Raw genomic sequence first — 25,519 nt, 5'->3', positions numbered from 1 at the left:
ACGACAGGAACCTCTTGATAGGAGTATCCCTGCATACTCCCCCTCCGGACATGCTTCTGTTCTCGGACGCATCGACCGAGGGATGGGGCGCACACCTGGAGGAGTTGCTGACTTCGGGAGTGTGGCACCGAGATGACGAGCACCTTCACATCAACATCCTAGAACTCAAGGCGGCCTTCCTGGCCCTCCAAGAGTTCCGGGATCAAGTGATGGGACACTCCGTGGTACTGATGGGTGACAATACCACGGTAGTGGCATACATCAACAAGCAGGGGGGACTGGTGTCCCACCAGCTTCATCAGTTGACGATGCAGGTGCACGAGTGGGCTATGGCTCACTCGGTAGAGCTGTCAGCCAGGTACATTCCAGGCAAGAGGAATGTCGTGGCAGACAAGCTCAGCCGCCAGGGCCAAGTGGTAGGGACCAAATGGTCCCTCCATCAGGAAGTAGCGGAAAGGCTGTTCGACCTGTGGGGGCGTCCAGCCATCGATCTGTTCGCCACCCGGCACAACAGAAAGCTCCAGGTCTTCTGTTGTGTCGTGCCGGACCCATGGGCCGCTGCAGAGGACGCGTTCCAACACCCGTGGGACAATCTCGACGCATATGCCTTTCCCCCGTTCTGTCTGATTCGCTGAGTGATTAGCCGAGTGATGATCACCCCGAATCTCAGAATGACTCTGGTGGCACCCAAATGGCCCCAGGCCGTTTGGTACCCGGACCTGCTAGCTCTCCTCTCCGAGGCGCCGAGAGAGATTCCCCCCTGGCCCAACCTCCTGCGTCAACCTCACGCAGAGCGGTTCCACCTGGCAGTGCATTCCCTGTGTCTTCACGGCTGGAGGTTATCCACCATCTCTTGCGAGCGAGAGGCTTTTTGCGCCGCGCAGCAACAGAGATGGCAGGATACCTCAGAATATCCTCTGCAGCAGTATACCAGGAAAAGTGGTCCGTCTTCTGTGGTTGGTGTCGTCGAAGGGGTATCTCTCCGGTCGGAGCTACTGTTCAGCGGGTCGCGGACTTCCTCGTCTTCCTTCGCCGAGAGAAGCTTCTCTCTGTTTCAGCTGTGAAAGGCTACCGCACTGCACTCAGCCAAGTCTTACGGCTGAAAGGAATAGACATCTCCTCCTCCTTCGAGATTTCTCTACTCATGAGAAGCTTCGAACAGTCTTGCCCACCCAGGGATCTCAGGCTCTCTGCGTGGGATGTGACTCTCGTCCTAAGGAGCCTGACTCGTGCACCGTATGAGCCTTTATGAGAGTCGTCAGACAGGGATCTGACCCTCAAGACCGTCTTCTTGCTAGCCCTGTCATCGGCGAAGAGAGCTGGCGAGCTTCACGGATTTTCCTTTGATGTTAAACACTTGAGGGGATGGGGATCAGTTACGCTCGATTTCGTCCCGGATTTCGTAGCGAAGACTCAGAACCCTTCGGTCCCTGACGCACGGTTCGAGTCCTTCACAATCCCCTCCCTAGAGGACTTTGTAGGTAATGAACCAGACGAGATGCTACTGTGTCCTGTTAGAGTGCTGCGGCGCTATCTGAAGAGAACTTGGCGCCTCCGGCCTGAGTGTCGACGACTCTGGCTTGACCAAGAAAGAAGTGTCCAAGAACACCATCTCTTTCTGGCTTCGTGAGACAATAAGGAGAGCGTACTCTGCTGCAGGAGAAGACGACACTGGTACGCTTCGTCCGAGAGCTCACGAGGTCCGCAGCATTGGTCTGTCCCTCGCATTCCGGAAGAATATGTCGGTGTCACAAGTGCTGAAGGCGGGTGTGTGGTCCCAGCAGACTACCTTCACCTCCTTCTACCTCCGGGATGTTGCACACAAGTCCTTGGACACTTTTTCCTTGGGTCCTGTGGTGGCTGCTTAACAAGTTGTGTACCTTATCCAGCTCCTCTAACAGGACAGGTTGCATCTCACCTATGTTGTATGGTTGTGATTGGGAAATTGAATGTGGAGTGACTGGCCTCTCTTCTTTCTCCCGTCCTGGCTCTCTTCCCATGGGCAGGGAGCGGATGTGCCGTTACAAGCTGGATCTGGCGATCAAGGCAGGTAAGCACATAACGGGAGCTCCCGTTCTATTTCCGTTCTGGTTAATAGAAGCAACCCCACTCCTTCCTCTTGCAAGGGGAGGAAGGAGACCATGACTATGAGACAAACCCAATGCTTGTATTTGCCTTATTGTCATCCGACGTCAAATTCTTCCTAGCCTACTTTGCATGAACTGACGTCTCCTCTTTCATGCAAAGGGACCCAGAAGTGTGACAACTGATCCTGCGTTTCTTACAACCCGATCTTTTGTCAGAGGCAGTTTTCCCTTCCTCGCTCTCACGACCAGGAAGGGAAGACAAGGTGATGAACTCCAGTCAGTTCAGAGAGACTTTATCAGATTCCTCCCTCCAATCAGTGAGTCTCCTAATGTAAAGGACCGAGGGTTTGTATATTGTGTCGGAACAAATAACAATTTTTAAAGTAAATTGTATTTTTCCTAACTATACAAACCCGAGGTCCTTTATACTTTATGCCCACCTCAATCTGATACCTGGCCTGAAAGGCAAATTGGAATGTTTACATCCGGGTAGGCGGTACTCCCGTCTCCCGGACAGTAGTCCCGGACAGTAGTTAACTGTCTAACCACCTTGTTTGAAGTTCAACGGCCGTTTCCAGCCTACGCCTGAAAGTAATTCCTAATGTAAAGAACCTCGGGTTTGTATAGTTAGGAAAAATACAATTTACTTTAAAAATTATTTTTTGTAACCTGAGGAAGCAAGCTTTGTTTACTAGTATGTAGTAAAACCTCTGACGGTGTAAACTTAGTTTATCAGATAGGATTGGTAGATTCTCAGATGATTTTTATGTGGCTATTAAAATCTTTCTCAGACAGTTGGCTTTTCAAGTGCCTCGTATCCCTTGGCCTACTCTTGTTCTTAGTCCTGCTGCCTCTGCATCTACTATTACTGTAACTATGGTTTTCTCTTGTTTTTATCACTAAATCTTTGGAATATAGCTTTGATTTCCAGACTAGGAACATCACATTTCCAAGCATCTTCCTTGTTTTAAATCTATACTTTGGTCACAAACATACAATACTTTCATGCCCATTATGAAAGAGCCCTACCTCTTCTAGTTCCTCTTTCAAATTAATCTCATGTTTCTTCCTGTTAGCTGTATCCTCAAAACAATTCATACTTAAACCGTCTGTTATCCTGTTGACATTTTATTGCCTCTAGCTTCATACAGTGTCACTATCTTTTCCAAATTTTGTGGTATTTCTATATCTATTATTTTTCTTATTCTCTCCTTCTCTCTACCTTGGGGAGGGGGTGTAGTGCTGTCAGTCCAATCTCGTACGGTACACTATAGGCATTACTTAAGATTCTTTGCAGCATCCCTCCTTCCTCTAGCTGCAACCCAATTCATTCCCTTTACTGTACCTCTGTTCATATTCTCTTCCATGTTCTTTCCACCTGCTGAGGACAGTTGATTCATGGTGCAACTCTGAGGTGTTTCCTCCTGTTACACTTTTCAAACTTGTTCATGATCAGTTTCCATTTAGTACTGAATGACCTCATAGGTCCCAGTGCTTGGCTTCTGGCCTAAATTTTTTATTTCATCTCTTATCATTTATTGAGTGTTGGTACTCTGTCCTGCGTATAGTTTTAATGTGAAGTGCTTTACTATTGACAAAGAAATTTCTTTTTCAGAGTAAGAACTTGCAACAAGCCATTGATAGAAGGAAGTCATTGCAAGAAAAGTTATTGAAAGAAAAAAAGCTAACTTCTCAGGCTAAGGTTCAACTTGAGGTTCTTAAAGGTGAGTTTTGAGTGTCACCAATCTCTAGTTTATGGTTTGGCTAAAATTTTCATGTGGTGTAGGTTAATTTTATCTGGTCTTTGTTGTTCTATTGTACTGTACTGTGCCCAGGGCAAGGGCATATCCACATATTATTTGTGACCTTTTGGGATTGTTAGCTTTGGCAACCTGTGATTAACCTCCTACATTGCAAAGCACCCACTCAAGTAGAGGCAACCCTTGGCCCTACCGCCACGCTGCTACAGGTCAAGAGGAGCTACAGCCAGAGGCAGTACCTGTCTGCTGTTGCTCCTTCGCCAGGTAAGGTTACAACAAGCATTTCAGATGCTAGCTAATGTTCTATTCCAAATTCTTCTCCATATCAGTTTTTTTTTTGGGGGGGGAGGGAGGGTTAGTATATGTCCATTCATCCCACCTCCAATCAATGTGGGATTCAGCCATGTAATTATATGGTAAGTTACTTATATAAAAATGACGTTTTTATAATAAAATAAATTTTTGTATATACTTATCAAATAATTACAGTATATAAAATAAATTTTTGTATATACTTACCAAATAATTACATGATCGGAGCCGTCCCTCCTCCCCTCTCATGGACATAGAGCATAAACAAATTGAGCTCTTTAGCTACCTTGTACTTATTCTTCCCTGATAGTGGGCACGGCAGTATACCTACACCCAAAACAAAACGGTGCTACCATGAATTTTGAATTTTGAGCTGCCGCGTAAAGTACAAACTATAGCTATGTAATTATTTGATAAGTATATATAAAAATTTATTTTATTATAAAAATGTCATTTTTCTACAGGCAGTCCCCAGTTATCGGCGGCCTCGGTTATTACCAATCCGGTTTTACGGTGCTTGTCTAGCGACAACAATACTAATTGGATTTTTTGGTTGTTGTCAAGCTGTCGGGAACAGAACCCCCACCGATAACCAGGGACTGCCTGTATTCTGAGATTCATTACCATTACTAATGTTTTGGGGTAGAAGTATGTCCATGTGTCCTACCTCCTGTCAGTGTGGGATTCAGCAATGTACGTAATTACTTGGTAAGTTCACGTATATAAAAATATTTTTGGTAGAATTAAGTTTTTTAGGTACTTGTCAAGTAATTACAGAATCGGAGCCATCCCTCCTCCCCTGAAAGTGGGCGGAGCTATTCATGTACACAAAACAAAAGAAGCGCTACCACGAATTTCAAAATTTAAACTGCCATGCAGGTTGGAATTAAAGCAATGCAATTACTTGGTAAGTATATATAGAACTTAATTTTATCATAAAAATGTAATTTTTTGAGATCTTGCAGGTTGAGTTAATAGCATTGCAGCTTGTCTTATGAAAGTCTCTTGTGCATTATGAGTGGTAGCCACACTATCTTATAAAGGTAGATTTTAGTCATTTTTGAGAGCAATGGTACTGTACTATTTGTTTGTGTATGTCAGTAGTACTTGACTCCTCATCCCCTGATCCCATGGAGACTGATTAAGTTTGTGCTTAAAATTATAAAGTTAACAAGCTCAGACAAAAGCTATTTTGCATGAAGGAAAAGTTAGATCACTGAAGTTTTGGCTTTTGCATGCATTGCCTAAAGTCTCAGACATGTAGCAATAAGATGAGTGGGGGTGTAGAAGAGTCTTTAAACTGGAGTTGATGATTAAAAAATATATAGTATATGGCTGAAATGAACAATAAAGAAAATGTGTGTTACACCTCATTTGTTATTGTATGATTCATTCAGATGCAATATATTGTCATTTTAAAAAAAGTTAAATACTTCATAGAAACGCATATTCCACAGGTGTATTGAAAGAGCATGAGGAGCGTGAAAAATGCCAGGAAACAGTTTTGAATGAAATGAAGGCAACAGCTGATAGAGTTAGGAGTGCACTCGACCAGAAACTTACAAGAGAGAGAGAACTCAGGGAGCAACTTGATGCAAAAGTGTAAGTTAACTTAGTAACTGACAGTATTTTATTTATTTTTCATTGGTATTGGTACATGTATTTTGATGTTTTGTTTGACCTGTTTTCATTTTCAAATACGTTTGTGTGTAGTTACCAGTTTTAAGTCAGTATCTTTTGCAGAATATTAAATGTGCTTGTTCACTGAAGGCCCCAAATCACAAGGTCCATACACTGGTGACTTGTTTTGACTCAAGAGTAATTGTATACTTCACCCAAATGAAGAATTTTCATTTAGTCCCCAACTGCAACCACTGTCATTCCTTTTACTGTACCTATGTTCATATTCTCTTCCATCTTACCTTCCACCCTCTCCTAACAATTGATTCATAGTGGAACTGCGAGGTTTTCCTCCTGTTAAATGTTTCAAACCTTTTTACTGTAAATTTCTGTTTCAGCACTGAATGACCTCATAGGTTCCAGCCAGGCCCAGTGTTTAGCCTGATGAAGAGTTAATTTATTTTTATATTCTATCCAATGGTTGATTCTACAATAAGTTGCAAGTAATAACAACCAGTTGATTCTTCTTGCTAAGAGAGCATCACCTTTAAATTCTTAAGTACAGTATTGCCATCACCTTTAAATTCTAAGTACAGTATTGGATTTATGATTTATCATAAATGTCATATTCACTTTCAACTTCCCATGGAAGGTACAAAAAATATTTTAAGAGTTTCTTTTCTTATACCATGTGCATTTACATACCTTCTTTCCATTGTTGTGTTTTTTTTAACTGGCCAACATTAAAGTTTTGCCCGGTCTGGGGATGTTCTTGATATATATTTTAACCTGGCCTGTAAAGGTTAGAGAGCATTTTTACAAGAAACTATATCAGATGTCAGTTATACAAAAAATTCTCTCATGCTTGCATAATCTGTGAAGTCTGGTTTGATTCTATCCATCCATCCATCCTATATTCAGATTGAAGTGACTTTTCATTGTACTCAATTCATGTGCCATCCAGTGACAGTGGAGAAAGTAAATTCTTTCACCTATACTGTGGTGTATGCACAGTAGAGGCACTTGTCATTTGTCAGTGTTTTATAATACATAACCACAATATCCACAATTAAAATTTGTTAGGTAGAAACAATCAAATGTGACACTGTCCTTTTTTGTTTTTTAGTTTATTGCTGTTAAATTTGCTGAGTAAATTATCAGTGTTTATATACAGTTATTTCATTTTCTTTCCCATCTTTACTCAGGAGTGAGATTGAAGGTGTCAGCAGAGATATCCTCTTCAAATTTCGGAATTTGAAACTCAGAGATACTGTAAGTAGTAGCGATAAAAACAACATTCATTTTCTTATAAAGGAATTATATATGGGATCTTTATGGTCACTTCTTTTATTTTTGAAATGTGTGGTTGAAAGAGAGAGATGTACCTTTAAATGAAAAAATTAGTTGTCCTCTTAGAATATTGTTTCAGTAATTGAAACCTAGAGAATTATACTGTGTTGTTTATATTATGTACATTTAATTTTTGTAGAGTATTTTATTGAATATAATTAATTGGTAATTGAATGAGCTCTTACATCAGTTGTGTTTTTAAAATTTTACAAGGTATTATGTGACACTGTTTTTAACTTATGTGACTTTTTTATATCTTTTTTGGTGATTCAGTGCCAAGACGAGGAAGATGAGTCAAAGATCGATGAAGATATAATTTCATTAGAAAATGAGATTTCTGTAATTCAACAGGAAAAAATTTCTCTTCTGCAAAAAATGGATGACCGTCTTAAAGTTGATGAACTAAAGCTAATTTTGTAAGTGTTGTACCTGTAAATGTGAAGTAATCTTGACAACTAGATTTTTTCATTTATGATATAGCAGTTTCCATGAAGAAAAAATTTATTGTTCATATACAGAACAAACCATAGGTCTTTACGTATGGGGAAAAGTCTCAAATCATAGGTGGATCAGGTTAAAAATAGAACAAGGTTTGTTGGCATGAGTGCATAATGGAGAGAGAGAGAGAGTAGGTGGAGTCTGACCTCCTCTTCCCTTCGTTTATGCTGTGACTCACCAGTTATCTCTCAAACCGTCTTCGAGCAAGATGTGTGCCGCCCTTTCTAGCATAGAAGCCAGTTTTTTACGCACCTGTTCTTTCTTTGCCTTGGCGTTCTGGGTTTTTCTTTCTGTTTTGTGTGTGTGTGTTTGTGATATATTGTGATTATCAGTATGTATTTGCATTCAAGATGCAAACCCATGAATCATCTAAGAGGAAATGTCCTGGGCTAGGAAGACAACTCAGCAGCGTCCCTTTCAGCCCTATCCTACCTGACCTGGGAGAGGAGGCAGAATCTGGGCTAGAGGAGGAAAATGCAGCATCCCTCCTTCCTCTAGCTGCAACCCATTTCATTCCCTTTACTGTACCTCTGTTCATATTCTCTTCCATGTTCTTTCTACCCTCTGAGGACAATTGATTCATAGTGCAACTGTGAGATGTTTCCTCCTGTTACACTTTTCAAACTTGTTCATGATCAGTTTCCATTTAGTATTGAATGACCTCATAGGTCCCAGTGCTTGGCCTCTGGCCTAAATTCTACTGTACAGGTATTCCCCTACTTATGATGGGGTTAGGTTTCAAAAAACCCATTGTTTGTTGAAAAATCGTAACTTGAATATGGCCTAGCCTACACTAGGGTAATCAGTACCATCTATACATATATGGTAGCCTAGCCTACACTACACAGTATAATTTATACATATATGGTATAGTAATTATTAGTGTCAGCTAATTCTGCAGGTTCAATGCAGATTGACATGATAAGTCAGTATAAAGAGAAATTGAATAACAAACAAGGCCTAGCCTGCACTTTCGTATATCATATACGGTAGCCTAGCCTACATTATACTGTATTCTATTTTCACATAACACCGTATTATACAAACGTCCGTATTATACCAACATCGAAATAACGAATGTGCATCTTTTAATTTAAAAGATCCATGGAAAAGTTATGCTTTACTACACTGTATCCAATCGTAAATATTCTTATATTGCTTTTGCATTATAAATTCCGATCATAGCAATCAAATGTTTTGATTTGGGAATCGATCACGCGGTCTTTATTTCGCCGCATTTAACTCGGTTCAGAGGGCATTTCTTGCTTCTAGTTAGCGTAAATGAATCTCTAGGTACTTATAAATAAAGGGACATATATATTTTGTTTTTAAGTCGAAATATAGCTTAAATATGTCTCATTGTGAAATTAATTTAGCCATTTTTTCGTTAATAGATGATGTTGGCGGCTGGCCGTTTGTTTTGTGTAAAAAAAAATCAAGATTCCATTTGCTATTTTCTCTTGATTTCATCATCATACTACGAGCTTTTCGTATTTATCTTTTATCGGCGTGAAAACAGCAGTAATATGTGTTCTTTCATGCCCAGTAGTTTTGATTGAAATACTTTCCAATTTTATTTGCTGTCGAGTTTCATCCATGTTGCCAATGCATGATAATATATAGTCATTAGCAGCTTGAACATTCTTTTCTCAGCTTCAACTACAACTTGCAGCTTAAATTTACTGTAGCAGTATATTTGTAAGAGGTGCAAAAAAAATGAGCAGGTAAAAGAGAACTGCTACTTTATTCAAGATCCAGGCAGTTTATATAGCGGCAGACTGGCGCCGAGCTGCGAAAGACAATAATATCATGAGTGACCTGAGGTCGAATAATATCATGAGTGACCTGAGGTCGATAATAATTAACAATAATATACAGCGAAACGAGTACACTTTACAATGTAAAAATAGACAGAACTCAAAATGGATATAATCTTGATGCCTGTGAACGAAGAAATACAAGATACAGAATTGACAACAGGTGAATAAATATATACACAGTTTAAATGATTGAATTCATGTGACCTGGCACGTTAGGCGTGACCAATTGTACAGGTGAAGAAAATGGGACATTGCCACAGAAAACTTGCTCAGCGGAGACTTTACAAATACTCTCCCCCCAAGACGTGGGATGCGTCTGATCAGTCTGCGTATCTGCTGGGGCGCCGAAGGGTGCCACAGCTGCGGGAGGACAATGGGGGAGCACCCCGTGCGTGAGGCTGTGTGGCTGTGGGTGAGGGCGAGGGCGGGCTTTTTCGGGGCAGGCGCGCCCTCCATGCGGGGGTCTGGCTGTGGCGAAGGATGACCAGGCAGGGGTTGCGCTGCGGTGGCATCTGTGTCCTCCTCCAGGAGGGCAGGCTTGACCCGGTCTATGGATACCCAATCATTCTCCCGGGCAGTGCAAGAGGAACTTGTTGTTCCGCTCCAGCACGCGGAAGGGGGCCCCTGAGGGTTTGGTCGGGCGGGCGGATGGCGTCATCCCCTGGCTGAGTGGTGGAGCCAGCCCTGGCAGTGTGAAGGTGGCCGACCTGTGTATATGTCCGCTGCAAGGGGCGAACTTGCCGACCACGTCGCGGAGCCTCTGCACAGATGGGTTGTGGCGATCTTCTGTCACGAGTTCGCCCGGGACCACGAGGGACTCGCCATAGGTTTTCTCAGCTGCGGATGGGGCGCCGTCGGCCCTGGGGGCGGTCCTCAAGCTGAGGAGGACCCACGGCACCTGATATTTCCAGTCCTCGGCTGGTGGAGAGACGCCTTCAGGGACCTGTGAAACTGCTCGACCAAGCCATTGGCCGCTGGGTTGTAAGCCACGGTGGTGTGACGTTGTCCCCAGCAGCCTAGCCAGGGTGAGCGGGGATGTTGGTTGTGTGTAAGCGGCTGACCCAACTGGAGAGCAGGGCCTCGGCACATGCGCTGGCGGTGGCTCTTGCATTGGTGTGGCTTTAGGCCACCTCGTTGAATGATCTACCACCGTCAGGAGATACCTGGACCGCCTGATGGGGGAAGGGGGCCCGAAGACGTCGATGTGAAGAAGCGCCCTGTTGCAGGAACTTGCCTACCCCGGACTGTGTGCCGCCCACCTTGCTGCTTTGGCACTGCAGGCACTGTTTGCCCAGGTCCGCGTCTTTCTGCACCCCATGTCAGACAAACTTCCCTGATAGCAGCTTGGCGTTGTCCTGCCAGAGGGATGTGAGGCTGTGAATGATGTCGAATACTTGTGGCGGGAGGCTGGAACCAAGGGGGCGGGCTGGCCGGTACTGACATTGGGCCCCTGGTGTGAGGGGCACGTCCCTCCACTTTAGGGACGTGACGGCGGTGCGGTAGGCTGGGGACGATCTGTTCCCTCCACCCCGAGCTGCACCGCATTCAGCGACTCTGGAGAGGGCGTCCGCCACGGGGTTTTTCTTGCCAGGGAGGTACTTAACGGAGCAAGTGAATTTGGCGATGGCTGAGAGATGACGCTGCTGTCTGGAAGACCACGCGTCCCCCTGCTTGATGAAGGCATGAACCAGCGGCTGGTGGTCCGTGAAGACTGTGAATGGTGTGCCCTCCAGGAGGAACTTGAAGTGCCGGACTGCTCGGTACACAGCGCAGAGTTCCCCTGAAGGTGCTACGGCCTCTGCAGGGTTGAACTTCTTTGCTGATGTGGTTAGAAGGCGATGGGCTGGGGACGACGATGACCTGCTCCAGGACAGCACCACAGGCGACGTTGCTGACGTCCGTTGTCAGTTGGAGGGGGGCGCTGGGATCCTGGGGTGCCAAGGCGGTTGCCTCGGCAAGGGCGGCCTTCGTCGGAGAAGGCCTGCTGCTGGTTGGGTCCCCACAACAAGGACTTTGGTTGGCCTTTGAGAACTTCCGTCAGGGGGGCCGTGGTGTGCGCGATCCCGGGGATGAACCGCCTGTAGTAGTTCACCATCCCGAGGAACTCCTGGACGGCCTTGACGGAGGTGGGGATGGGGAACCTGGTGATGGCTGCGACCTTTGATGTGAGCGGGCGGACACCTGCCAGGGATATCTTGTGGCCCAGGAAGTCAGCTTTCTGGACCCTGAAGGTGCACTTGTCAAAATGTATGACGAGGCCGTTCTCCTGCAGGTGCTGCAGTACTGCCCGGATGTGTCTCTGGTGCTCACTGTGGGACCTGGAAAATATGAGGATATCATCTACGTAGCAGACGCAGAACTTCAGGTCCCCCAGGATGCTGTCCACGAGCCGCTGGAAAGTTGCCCCGGCATTCCTCAGGCCAAAGGTGGAGAAGGCGAACACGTAGGATCCGAAGAGCATGATGATGGCGGTCTTTGGTATATCCTCTGGTGCAACCGGTACGTGAAAATAGGATTTTAAAAGATCTAATTTAGTGAATATTTTGGCCCCGTGAAAGGAGGCCGTGAGGTCCTGCATGTTCGGCAGGGGGTAGTGGTCGGGTTCCGTTGCGATGTTAAGGCGCCTGTAGTCGCCGCAGGGTCTCCAGGAGCCATCCGGTTTCTGCACCATGTGGAGTGGGGAGGCCCACAGGCTGGAGGCTTTCTTGCAGATTCCCATCCGCTCCATTGCAGCGAATGCATTTTTGGCCTCCTGAAGGCGCTGTGCTGGAAGCCTCCGGAACTTCACATGTGTAGGGAGGCCCTTAGTCTTTATATGATGGTAGATGCCATGTTTGGCTGGGGCCCCAGGGACTTGCTGGAGCTCGGGCCTGAACACGTCCGGGAACTCCGTCAGCAGCTGTGCGTACTGGTGGGGGGCAGCGGAGCAGATGGTGGGCACCCTGGGTCCCGTTGCCAATGGGAGGGACCGGCAGGAGTCGGTGTCAAGGAGGCGCTTCCGCCCAACGTTGACTGCCAGCCCGAAGTGAGCAAGGAAGTCAGCACCCAGGAGCGGGGTCCCTACGTCCACGACGACGAAGTCCCAGGAATAACTCCGGCTAAGGATGGAGATCGACAGGGGCCTGGTGTCGTAGGAGAGGATGGGGGATCTGTTGGCAGCCGTCAGAGATGCAGCCGGATCCGGTTCACGCTTGAGGTTCTCTCTGGATGCCGGGAAGATCGATCTAACGGCCCCTGTGTCGACCAGCATCATCCTGCTGGAGATGGTGTCACGGACGTAGAAGCCTAATAATTCGGGGCCTGTGGGTTTTTCGGCTGCCATAGCGGTCTGTCCTGCTGGCTGCCGCCTCCCCCCCGGTTTTTGAACGGGCAAATGAACAGGGTTGCAGGCAGTTCCGGGCATCTTTGCCAAACCGCCTGTGGTAGTGGCACAGACCTGGATAACTCCACTTGCTCTGGGGCGGTGGGCGCCTCCTGGTGATGACGTTGACCTCCTGCTCCACGCCTTCTTCCTGCTGGATGGAGTTCACTGGCAATGTGGGCGCTGTTAACTGCTTCGTTGCCTTCACACAGTCCATCAGGTGCTGCGCTGTGCGGGAATCTGTGTACGGACCTCTGGGAGGAGCTGACGAAGGAAGATCTCCCGCGACAGGTTTACTTCCTGCTGCTTTCTGCTACCGTCGAAGTCTGGGAGTGTGAGCAGGCCTTCAGTCATGCCCCATGACTCCATCGCGCTTAGATCCTGCCGCGGGTTGATGGCAAGGTCGATGGCGCGGGCGGACCACTCGGCGATTGGTAGGGAGCACGTCTCGAGGAGGGACTTCTTCAGGAAGTGGTATGTGAGGGGGCGTGCAGCAGACACCCACGGGACGAGTTTCTTATAGACTTCCTCTGGCAGGGCGTGAAGGACTGTGTCAGCCTGCAGCACCTCATTGTTTAGGTCCGCCATCCTGAACTGGCTCTCAACTCTATACAGCCACGACGTTGGGTTCTCCTGTGTGAACGGCAGCAGCTTTATGGACATGGCGGCCCGTGATTGTGCTGCCTGGCCGGTGAGCGTGCGTGCATGGGTGTGGAGGAGCGTGAGAGCCTCGGGGCGGGGGCGGGTGCGGGAGAGATGGGAAGAAGGTAGACATCCGAATCTGCAAGGTTAGTGGTTAACTGCACGAGGGAGGGGATGTCCACGTCCATGCTCGCTCTTTGCCCTCTTACTGGAGTTGGGTACTCGCGTCAAAACGCACTCGGAAGCGCGCTGTGTGAGCCCGTTAATGACGCTGGTGATTTTGCCGACGAGAGTCAGCACGCCCAAACGCTGGATACAGTGCCATCGTTAGTCCGCTAAGGGAGTTAGTAAGTTCCTGGAGCCAAGACTGAGTCGCATATGGGTCCGCTAATGGCTTCGGGACTACTCCGGGGGTCACCACTGTAAGAGGTGCAAATAAAACGAGCAGGTAAAAGAGAACTGCTACTTTATTCAAGATCCAGGCAGTTTATATAGCGGCAGACTGGCGCCGAGCCGCGAAAGACAATGAGATCATGACTGACCTGAGGTCGATAATAATTAACAATATACAGAGAACGAGTACACTTTACAATGTAAAAATAGACAGAACTCAAAATGGATATAATCTTGATGTCTGTGAACGAAGAAATACAAGATACACAATTGACAACAGGTGAACAAATATATACACAGTTTAAATGATTGAATTTGTGTGACCTGGCACGTTAGGCGTGACCAATTGTACAGGCGAAGAAAATGGGACATCGCCACAGAAAACTTGCTTAGCGGAGACTTTACACATTTCCTTGCCGATCTTTTCTCCAAAGCGGATAAGGGTAGTGTAAAAGCATATCAGTACTTAACGTCATTTTTAACATAACTACAATAATTGTTTAACTGTACGATGGTTGAAATACAAGCAAAACAGTTGTTATCCGATTCGGTTATTAGCAAAACAACAGAGTCTCGTTCAGTTGTTTATGGCTGTACGCATTTTCGCAAGAGTATACGGTTACTATACTTTTATCATTCTCTTACTTTTTTAACTAGAAGATGGAATAAAGAGATGGAGAAAAAGAAGTTGGTCTTTATTGTTGCCTGATTCTACGGCAACTGTAGTGTACGCTGTTGCCTGTGCCCGCTCGAAATTTAAAAATATTTTCTAAATATTGTCATACCGGTATTAATTGCTAACTCCATCGTAAACTTGAATTATCGTAAGACGAATCATCGTCACACGTGCACTACCTGTATTTACAAACGCACAAAAATTGCAAACGAACACCGGCCTATTTTAACTTCCGACACAACGAGAGCAAGCGAGGTCAGCTCATTGAATTAATGTACCTATTCCAGCCTCTCGGGCCAACATATCGTACACCATACGCTGCCTGATTGTACATTGTTGCCTGCGCCAGTCACCCGCGAAATTTAAAAATACTTATTTTCAAAATATTGTCGTATCAATATTAATTGCTAACCCCATCGTAAAAGCGAATTATCGTAAGTCGAATTATCGTAACTCGAGCACTACCTTATATTTCATCCCTTATCATTTATTGAGTGTTGGTACTCTGTCCTGTGTATAGTTTTAATGTGAAGTGCTTTACTATTGACAAAGAAATTTCTTTTTCAGAGTAAGAACTTGCAACAAGCCATTGATAGAAGGAAACCAACAAACCATGAAAGCATCGGTAAACATGAATGCATTTGTTGATTTATTCACTCTCCACCCTTACAAACAAACAAGAAAGCGTCAGCTACTATCCAGTAACTCTTATCATACTTACAAGATTTCTCTGGTACATAATATTTTTAAAACATTTTTATATTTTTTATTGAACTAGGGCAAGTCTTTTAAATAACAGAATCTGCTAAGTTGAGGTGCCACTACATTTGGGAATGTTACTAAGAGGGGTTTCTATTTACACAGCATTAACTTTAACTATTGACCTAAAATATACCGTGTAGAACATTAGAGGTTTGAAATGAAAAGTAAAAAATGGTTTATTTTTATTTCACAGTACAGTATATACTATATGATATATAACTGGTTACCTAAATTCAAGAGCCATGAATAAAATGTGAAAATCCAAGAGGGTATAGGGAGGGCAAGGAGAGTAGGGAGGTGGGAAGGCAGAGAGGAATAATTAGACATTGATATCCATCACTTATATAAAGCTGGGATAGTAAGGTACAATTAGGATACAAAATATTGCATCAGTTCCTGTAATTTTTCAGACAAAAGGTACATGGCAGTATTCAACACACGACATGTCGCAATTATTGGCCAGACAGCGCAGGAACATTTGCCACGATTACACACTGAGTTTCTCAGATTGCCCTACAGTAAGAGCCTGTGCCTACACAAGGTTGGCTTAATCTAAAACAAATGAACAAGTCACTTGCTACTGGATATTATGCAGACAATCAGTATCCTGGCAGCTGAGGAAGGGTGCTTCCTGCATCTCCAAAATCCATTCAGTAGCCATAAAGATTAAAGGAAGAGGCCATCTGGTTCATCCTCTGTCCGCTGTGGGCTTATTTCGCATTGGTGATCATGCACTCGCAGCCAAAAAAGCAAGGTAGTAGAAGGACGTGCAGAACCACAGACAACCGTACAAACAAGCTGCTAACTCTGCAGACTTTATGACAGCCAGGAGAAGACATCGAAATCCTTGCAGATTCAACAAAAACTGAACTTGATAACACTTAGCATGGACTCAACGATACTCTCGTACAATAACAAAGACGTGCAGAACTGTACGCTGAGAAAAATTCCATACCCGTAAGAACCTGGGCCCTGTGAGCTTACGCCAGGCGAATGGAGACGGCTGCTGAATACTAGAGATATATTGATGAGCACTCTAGTGCAGGTGTTGGGCACTCGGCGAATGCTCCAGGCACTAGGAAGTGGTGCCAGGAGCTCAGGAAAGGGTCCAGGAAAATTGGAATTGGCAACTTATAGAAAAGGTCATTCGACCAAGAACAAAACTGCAAGAAGACCGTGAGAAGAAGATAGCTTTAACTGTTGACAGGAAGCATATAACAGCAACTGTCAACATGTAAGATCTTCAGCGGAGTGAAGAGCATATTTTAAAAGAAAAATATAGAATCCAAACAGACATTTTATTTCTTTAAAGTCTTCAGAAAATGACAAATTTTCACTTTTTAATATTTTAAAATTCCTTAAATTTAAAAACCTTGGGACTGAATAAGTAAAATTCTAATTAACTTAATTAGTTCTTAGATAAACAGGTCGCTAGGTTTAATTAAATTTTAGGTTTCTGTCCAATCTGGCCTAGGAGAGTTAATATTTTGTTAAACTAACGTAAAAAAAAAAAAAACTGCAACAGAGATCTTCAGAGTGAAGAGCCAAAAGCTCACATTACTAATGTCCCTGGGCAGTAAAAAGGGGGAATTTAGGGTCCAAACTCAGCGTTTTGTGGGGCCAGTCTGAAAACAGATTCCTGGCACAGGGAAAAGAGGGTAAAAAACCTGAAAACAATTCTTGGCAGAGAAAATCTGAGAAATTCTGAAAGTTGACAGGAGGACTCTGGCCAGTGTTCCTGAGGTCAGCACAGAAAAATATGACTTCCAACAATCTTGACAGGGAAGTCTAGATCTGACAAGGCACTAGAGTGAGGGAAGACAAAAGACACTTGTCTTGCTTCTTTTAAATGAAAGCAATTTTAAAGCCAATTTTCCAATCATGACAGATGCTTGGATGACGAGGAAATAACTCAAAGAGGGAGCTTCCTTCAGCAGCTCAACAACTCTGACCCAGAAGTCTTGTCTGGAGGTAGACTTGGTCCCTCTCAATGGAAACTGGTGCACAAGACAGGACCACAGCGTGTTCTTAAAATTCAGGCACTGAACCAAAGAGGAACTAGCACCGGACACAGCAGGTTGGCACTTGGAACCCTAAGATCCCACTGTACACTCGGATCCCATTGGACACTTGGATCCCTCGGATCCCACTGGACATTTGGATCCATCAGATCCCACTGGACACTTGGATCCATCTGGTCCCACTGGACACTTGGATCCATCTGGTCCCACTGGACACTTGGATCCATCTGGTCCCACTGGACACTTGGATCCATCTGGTCCCACTGGGACCTTGATCCCACTGTACAATTGGATCCATCAGATCCTGCTGGATGCTTTGATTCATCAGATCCCACTGGCCACTTGGATCCATCAGACCCCTCTGGATGCTTGGAGCCATCAGATCCCTCTGTATGCTTTGATCTCGGCGGACACTTTAAGACACTGGGCGCTCAGACTCCATCCGCTCTGACACTGCTAGGCACTCAGATTGAAAGAGCGTTTGGTGCCAATTACTGGAACTCCACAACTGGAAGATAAGCCCCTTCAAAAGCCAAGATACGCCCAAAAAAGTCATCAACACCCCGTCTACACGGATCCAAGTTTGTCCACACTAGGATCCTGGAACAACACCGCTGATGCCTCTTGCATATATTTGGATCCGTATCACTAGAGGATTGGATCCCTATCACTAGAGGACAAAGAAAGCACATCCCTATGGATGCCTTTCCAATGGCTATCCACTGAGACCTGTGGACAGCAGGATCGACTGAGGAGCAACTACCCGGGGGAAAAAAACCCTTCGGATTCCCATGGACCGACAGTATGCCTCCTCCCAGGTTTAGGGGATTCAGACAGGGACTGGGTTTAGGAGATCCGATGGGGCGGATAGCTACATCCTCCACTACACATCCAGTAAAACGTCTTTCCAGTGGCTGTCTGTCAATACTTGGGACCGGCAACAGGCTCGACCTGGGGGGGCGACTACCTGTGTGTAACCCCCCGACCTCCCTGGGACTTACAGTATGCCTCCTCCCAGGTTTAGGGGAGTTTGACAGGGACTCTCCATCTAGGAGCATCGGGGGACGAGTAGACACCACCTCCACTGCACAACACTTCACTATTCCAATGTTAACTTCTGTTACCCCAAAGACAAGACTGGCAGTGGCATGGGAAGGAAGCGAGGGAGCCAGGCACGGGAGCAATACAAAAACAATTAGAGGGCTAGTAGTATGAGAGAAAAATTGATGGGTAGTAGGCACCCAACTACACTTGGATCCCTGGGCTGCTCGGATCCACTGGCCGCTTGGATCTGCTGGGGGCTCGGATCCCAGTGATCCCTCAGATCTCGGCGGGCACTGGGTGCTCCCAGGTGTAAATGGCGTCAGGCAACTGGGTGTCAAACAAGCTAGTAGCTTGTAAGCTAAGAAATTGGGAGCTGGTGAGCATTCCCACAATTCTTTCCTGTATGTTCTGGCCTTACACTTTTTCAGTTCTCTGCAAAGGAAAGTGTAATAAGATGATTTTAATTAATTCTTGAAGTACACAGAGTACCATCATACAGACAAATCTCAGCTCCTAACAAACATTATTTGAGACTTATGGGGATATAGTATATCATTATCGGTCCTGTAGACAACGCAATGTTTACGTTTTATTAAGCTACTCAATAAATATGGAAGCGAATGCAAAGTTTACTTTATCACATTACTCTGCAACACTTTACATTATTACATTACTCATCCTAGTGAATGCAAAGTTTACTTTATCACGTTACTCGGCAACACTATATTATTACAGTACTCCTCGTATAGGTGAGTAAAACCAAAGATATAACTTCACTATTGTAGCATCGAAAAAATCAGTTCAGTAGTTAACATAGAATTGGTTCGACAATGAACCAGTGTTTACATTATAGTACGCCACTCGGCAAAGTAGTTAAAAAATTAACTGCAATTTTCACTGTAAAAGCAAAAAATTCATATATCAGACTCCATTTAGTAACAACAAAACAAAAAAAAAAAAACTCATCATGAAAGTTTTCGGCTGAAGCTACTCGACATTCGGCTTGAACACCAAAGTCTGGTTAAATAACTGGCGAAAAAAGAAAAGCTGCTGCCGTCACCTGATGTTAACACCAGACGTTGCAGAAACAGACTAAGGGTTCTCTGCCAAGTCATTCCTATCTCATTAGGGGGCGAGACTAGTCACCTACACAGAACATTGGTATCGCTATCGCGAAATTTGAATTTAAGCTACTGCAAATAAATGAAACTAATAGCTGTAATTACTTGGTAAGTTACTTATATAAAAATGGAATGTTATTTAGAAAGAATATGTAGCCGTCAATGTTGCATGGCCTTGTTTTTTGCTTCACATTGTACTAGGAAGAAGAGAGAGGCCTGGGGTAGGCAGATGTAGCCTTGCCATTGTCACTGTGTCACACGGCCATGCCTTTTTTTGATGTTATTGCAGTTTTCCAATCGTCCTTAGCCACAGATTCACTGTGCAAAGATGATGCATGTCTGTCAAGATGTTGCACTGCCATGTCATTTCTACAATTGTGTCATGACTGAGATACAACCCTCTTTGGTTGTTTTCGCTGTTTTCTTCCATCCCCTGTCTATGGACATAGACTTGGAGTTTCTTCTATTTAGCCTGTGTGAGTGTCAAGTATGTGGATGTTTCTTCATTCCTTCACATTCCCGCTCGAAAACGTTGCCACTGCAGGGCAAGTCCAGGCCATGCTCCTATCCTCGTTCATGTGGAGGTTTAGAGAAGAGTGTGACAGCTCTTCTGAGAGTTTTTTCCCCTGTTTATGTGAAGGTTTCGTAGTGGATGGATTGTTCTTCAGAGAATGTTTCCCACTACAACCATTGCGTGGACGGTTGCCTGACATCCATGGGATGTCTGTAACAGCCACCCCACCCCATATACATTAGGTTGCGATCAAGATCATCAACATCTCCATGGCTCTGTGGGGCTGTGCCTCAGCTCTACCTTTTAAGAAGAGTCCCCTGGCAAATGAGATCACCCTTCTGAGAGCAACTCTACCTCCATGGTTGGGCAAATGACATCAACAGTGATTCTGTGAAGGTCATTGGTGGGACTCCCGTGAACATCTGGAACACAGCATCCATCCATGTTTGTGTGACTAGTGGGCATGTAGTGTATTGCCTTCCCTCCCCCACTCATGAACATGAGTTTGCAATCATGTCCGAGTGAAACAGTGTTCATTCAAGGGGACTTTGACAGCAATTTCTTAGAGCGGCCAAGTCTATGTCCATAGACAGGATGGAAGAAAACAGCAAAAACAACCAAAGTGTGTTGCATCTGTCATGCAACAATTGTAGAAATGACATGGCAGCGCAACATTTTGACGGACATGCATCATCTTTGCAAAGTGAATCTGTGGCTAAGGACGATCGGAAAACTGCAATAACGTCAAAAAAAGTCATGGCCATGTGACACTGTGACAATGGCAAGGCTACATCTGCCTACCCCAGGCCTTTCTCTTCTTCTTTGCACAATGTGAAGTAAAAAACAAGGCCATGCAACATTGGTGGCTACATATTCTTCCTTCCTTGGAGAGCATATCTTTAGCTTAGACATCCAGAAACTGCAGCGGCATTGCTGAAAATAGCAACCAGGAACTATTCTAGAAGGAAAAAGCAGGGAAGAGAAGTCTTAGTACACTAGGAACTACTCTGGCACTGAAGAAATGCTCACTCGTGTCCCAAAGGACAATGGAAGGAAGGGAAAAGTGACGATCTGGGTGGGAGCAGCACTGATGCCAGACGTATAGTGGGGGAGGTACATCCAGGGAAGACATGGTTGTGGCCTACAGCAAAGATGAAGGAGAAGGCTCGATTTCCGCAAATCCAACTTCAAAGGAGAAGGACTGACTTCTGCAAATTGAACACGCAAAAGCTTGGGGCGGGGGGAGTAGCTCTTGATGCTATGACACACAGCAACGAAGCACGCGCACACACCCCCAAACTAAAACAACTGGCTGAACAAGGCTCGTTGGCTGCAGCTACGATAGGAAGTTGTCTTCCTTCAGTCACAATGTATTCTTCTACATAACGTCTCTGGAAGGGAAGAGAGAGGACACAGGAACTGCAATACGGCATACAACGATAAAAAGAGCAAAGGAGGCGAAGGAACTTCATTAAGGAAAGCAACTTGTCGAAATCAGAAACTCGTCCAAAGGTCCTGCAACATCAACTTTCGCCTCTTCCTCTTGACAAGAGAAGGGGATCCATGCCGGAAGGCAAGCAGAGGTCTCATACGACTGTTAAAAAACCACCACACTGTAGCAAAAGAACCATCCTCCATCTTGAGGTTCCTCAATCTCTACATCATCTGAAAGACTAAAACATTACAACATTCCAAGTAATTGTGTAGTCGAAAGAAAAACTATGCTTCTTCAGAGAGAAAACATTTCAGAACAGGAAAAAGATGTAGAATAAGGGTGTTCGATGTACAGTAATGAGGTTGAGAAGACATCTAAAAATAGAATGGTTGGTGGCAAGTGACAGGCCTCTCTACTGGGGTGCATAATAGAAAAAAGATATAACAATAAAAGAGCAAACACCAAGGCTAAGACCAAGCTGGGTTTGCATTATATATCATAGAGGCAAGACCAAGTTAGAGGTAATTAAAGGAAAAGGCTCATAGGCTAAAATGAGTTGAAAACAACTACGTAGCATAACTGTGTAGGAATAACTATGCAGCAAGAAAGAGCAAAAATAACAAAAGTAACTGACTAGAACTTGTTGCATCATTTCAGTATAGGCAATATACAGTATCTCAAAACAAAAATTATATTAAAACAACGAAAAGAATAAGAATTAAGTCGATCAGAAGAGACATGTCTGTCTCAAGACACAGCCAAAAAGAAAATTGAATGCTCATCATCTGGATGGGAGGGATTCCTCCCTTTCTGCCAGTAGCTAGCTACCAATATCCACCTTGTTTTAAGTTAAATGGGCAGCTCCAGCTTGTGTTGAAAGTGATTCTCATATGCAAAGACCAGGGGTTTGTATACATCTAGGAACAAACTAGTAAGAGTTTGAGATTAGAGCCAAAATTACTTAATTGGAATCTAAAAGGAACATTAGTATAGTAGCTCTCAGATTAAAAAGAACGTTGATATACTAGCTCATAAATGCTGGCTAATAAGAGAGATGCCAGTTTGCCTCTCTTCTGCCTTAATGACTTTTTACATAAAGTGTTGGGTTTGTATTCGATACAGCCATAAGCACAATTGGTCTTGTCTAGTAGATGGTAAAGATGATCTACCCTCTTCTTTTTCATCCTTTTGATTATCTCCTTAAGCATATTCAACCTCATGATGTAGTTTATGGTACATGCACCTATATTGTATATCAGTTTTCTTTATAATGTTAGTATAACAATCCATTGTTGTACTGTGGCTTTCAGGTACTAATAGTGAGAATACCAAGATCTTATCCACTGGTCAACTGTTGCATGGGATACTCCTGTGTTCAACCTCCAACCTCAGTGGTGATTTAGGGGATGAGTTTTCATAACTATGCATATTTTTCATGCAAGTCCATCTATCTTTTATGAAAGTGCCTTCCTCATATCCCTCCATTCTTGTACTATGGACCCTTTTTCATTTTGTATAATGAGTTCTTACCTACAACATTGGTTCTCAATGGTGCTTTTTCATACTGTTCATCCTCTCTACCTTGTCAGTAGGTAAAGGTTCAGAGCTGACTTGTCAGGGGACATGAAACAGAGTGGGTTTGGGTATGTATAATCAATATTTTCTTAAGCCTTATTTTTTAATTTTTTTTTTTTTAACAAGGAATGAATTAGATGTCTCGGTTTTAGCAGTTACTGAAGAAAGAAATGCCTTGAAGAGGACAGTAGCCAAATTGGAAGAAGAGCTGAAGCAGTTAAATAGTGAAAAGACAGCTCTAGCTGATGAAGGTTCAGCAATTGCAGAGGGTAATGTGTGCTCAGGGGAATGATATGGTGAATTAAGATTTGTGCCCAGTTTGTCTTGACCTCTTCACAGAAGCAGGCACACAATTAAATATTCTTTTTATGTTTTGCTCTAGGTAAAACTTCTATGCATTTCTTTTAGTCTTTGATTTATTTATTGATTTAATAACAAGCTATATATGCACACACACAAGCATGTGATTGCCCCTCATTTGATAGTAAAGGCAGTATTATTTTATGTATTCGTTATACGAGGGCTGTTCAAAAAATACGTGGACTGTTTGAATTGCGTGGCTCCAGTTGGTTCCAGGGGAATCCGCTTGGTGTCGCTAGGTTTGCACAGATCAGCTGATTATGACGCCATTTCCTGATTGCAAATATCTTCATTTGTGTATTAGTTACGCGGTTTTTAGTGAAATGCGATTTTTTCGTTTGGCGGATTTCAACCGATGACCCACACATCGACAAAACAACTCCCTGGTGCGGGCAAATCAACATCTGAATGTCAGGGAGCTTGCTGAAGAGTGTGGGATATCAGTTGGATCTTGTTACGAGATTTTGACAAAGATTGAAGATGCATCGCGTTGCTGCTGCGAAACTTGTGCCACGCCTGATGACGGACAAACAAAAAGCCCATCGTGATGGGGATCTTCAATCTTTTTGTCAAAATCTCGTAACAAGATCCAACTGATATCCCACACTTTTCACCAAGCTCCCTGACAGTCAGATGTCGATTTGCCTGCACCAGGGTGTTGATTTTGTCGACGTGTGGGTCGTCAGTTGAAATCCGCCAAACGAAAAAATTGCACTTCACTAAAAACCGCATAGCTAATACACAAATGATATTTGCAATCGGGAAATGGCGTCGTCATCAGCTGATCTGTGCAAACCTAGCGACACCAAGCAGATTCCCCTGGAACCAACTGGAGCCGCGCAATTCAAACAATCCGCGTATTTTTTGAACAGCCCTCATATGCTTGATATAGACCAATCTTTTAAATGAAAATATGGTAGTACTTGTGTTATACAAGATAATTTACATCTGTTAGCTTTGAGTAATAGACTTGTTTCCTAAGGAATATTGCTTTCGTAATGTAAACTGTTTTGTATTTCACTGCTAGAGTGTATCTTTTTTTTTTTATGGTACCAGATAAGGTAATTAATTTGAGGAAAAATTTTTTTGTCATAACATCAGTAAAACATTTATTGTGGTAAGAGTACTTATGAAAGTAACAGGTATGCATATATGAAGTATAGATGAGAATAAAACTTGTTAAAAGTTTTTTTTCATTCTCACAAATGAATAAATTGCTGTCCTGGCATATTTGGTCCCATAAGCAAGAGTGCACAGTAGAAAGCCTCCCCCCCCCGTCACCACAATAATCATATAAACCCAAAACATATTTAAGAAAATAGTAAATCTTAATATACAAAAACACTGGCTGGACAAACTTGGAAATTCTAGAGCTATACTAACGTAACCTTCTTGGCATTCCTTGATGCAAAGTCATAATTTTCTCATTCTATGAGAGATGATCTCAGGCACTGTAATTGATGCAGGCAGTGAAGCCATTCTGCATCATGCTCAACCTTGGAAAAGTTTTAATAAGCTGAAGCTTGCAAACCTCATCTTCCTTAGTAGGTGATTTAATTCTTTCAATTTTCTGCAAAGCTTTAGAATTCCATTCCTTCCATTTTTCCTGACTTTTGTAACCTTCCCCGTATCAGAAAACCTGTTTATTGTTTCCAAATGGATTCAGACCCACTCATTCTTTACCCATTCTTTTCTTAATCTCATCTCTTGGATTATGAAGGTGAACATAACAAATGGCAGACTGCTGCCACAGGAGATAATACTGCCATTGCAAAAGTAACAGCAATTAAGCTACTGACAGAATTATTTCTTTGCAATTTGGCTCAAAGAATATCCTAACAGGTGGGCTCTCCGAATGATAAGGACAGTCCAGACTTTACGATATACAGTATATCCCTTGATCCAGATCGCAAGGATATAATTCTGTCAGTAGCTCAATTGCTGTTATTTTTGTATAAGACAGTTTTATCTCTTGTGGCAGTTGTTGGTCATTTGTCATGTTCACCTTCATAACCTAAATGATGTAAGGAAGAAAAGAGTGGGTCTCAATCCATTTGAAACAATAGAGAGTTGTTTGATAAGGGGAAGATTATAAGAGTCAGGGGAAATGGAAGAAATGGAATTTCAAAGCACTGCAGAAATTAAAAGAATTAAATCACTAATGAAGC

At 43.9% G+C, this 25,519-nt stretch overlaps 1 protein-coding gene across 5 annotated transcripts in view; it reads left to right on the top strand.

Annotated features, from left to right (window-relative positions):
* The window catches only part of LOC136848050 (myosin heavy chain, clone 203-like), a 31,096-nt gene extending 6,560 nt beyond the window's left edge, over nucleotides 1-24,536 (top strand). The window contains exons 2-8 of one of the 5 annotated variants that reach the window (XM_067120175.1): nucleotides 3,703-3,811; nucleotides 4,007-4,111; nucleotides 5,617-5,761; nucleotides 6,985-7,051; nucleotides 7,403-7,545; nucleotides 15,087-15,252; nucleotides 23,118-23,260. In XM_067120175.1, the coding sequence (XP_066976276.1) occupies nucleotides 3,703-3,811; nucleotides 4,007-4,111; nucleotides 5,617-5,761; nucleotides 6,985-7,051; nucleotides 7,403-7,545; nucleotides 15,087-15,252; nucleotides 23,118-23,123 (741 nt within the window). In that variant the 3' untranslated portion in view covers nucleotides 23,124-23,260. Of the gene's footprint in view, nucleotides 1-3,702; nucleotides 3,812-4,006; nucleotides 4,112-5,616; nucleotides 5,762-6,984; nucleotides 7,052-7,402; nucleotides 7,546-15,086; nucleotides 15,253-23,117 lie in introns of all 5 variants that reach the window. The other 4 variants (XM_067120179.1, XM_067120176.1, XM_067120178.1 and 1 more) reach the window with 4 other exon arrangements.
* The last annotated feature ends 983 nt before the right edge of the window (nucleotides 24,537-25,519 follow it).

This window comes from Macrobrachium rosenbergii, chromosome 18 (assembly GCF_040412425.1).
Source record: "Macrobrachium rosenbergii isolate ZJJX-2024 chromosome 18, ASM4041242v1, whole genome shotgun sequence".
Classification (NCBI taxonomy): Eukaryota; Metazoa; Arthropoda; class Malacostraca; order Decapoda; family Palaemonidae; genus Macrobrachium; species Macrobrachium rosenbergii.
Note: the sequence above shows the minus strand (reverse complement) of the source record. Positions and strands in the feature narration are given on the sequence as shown.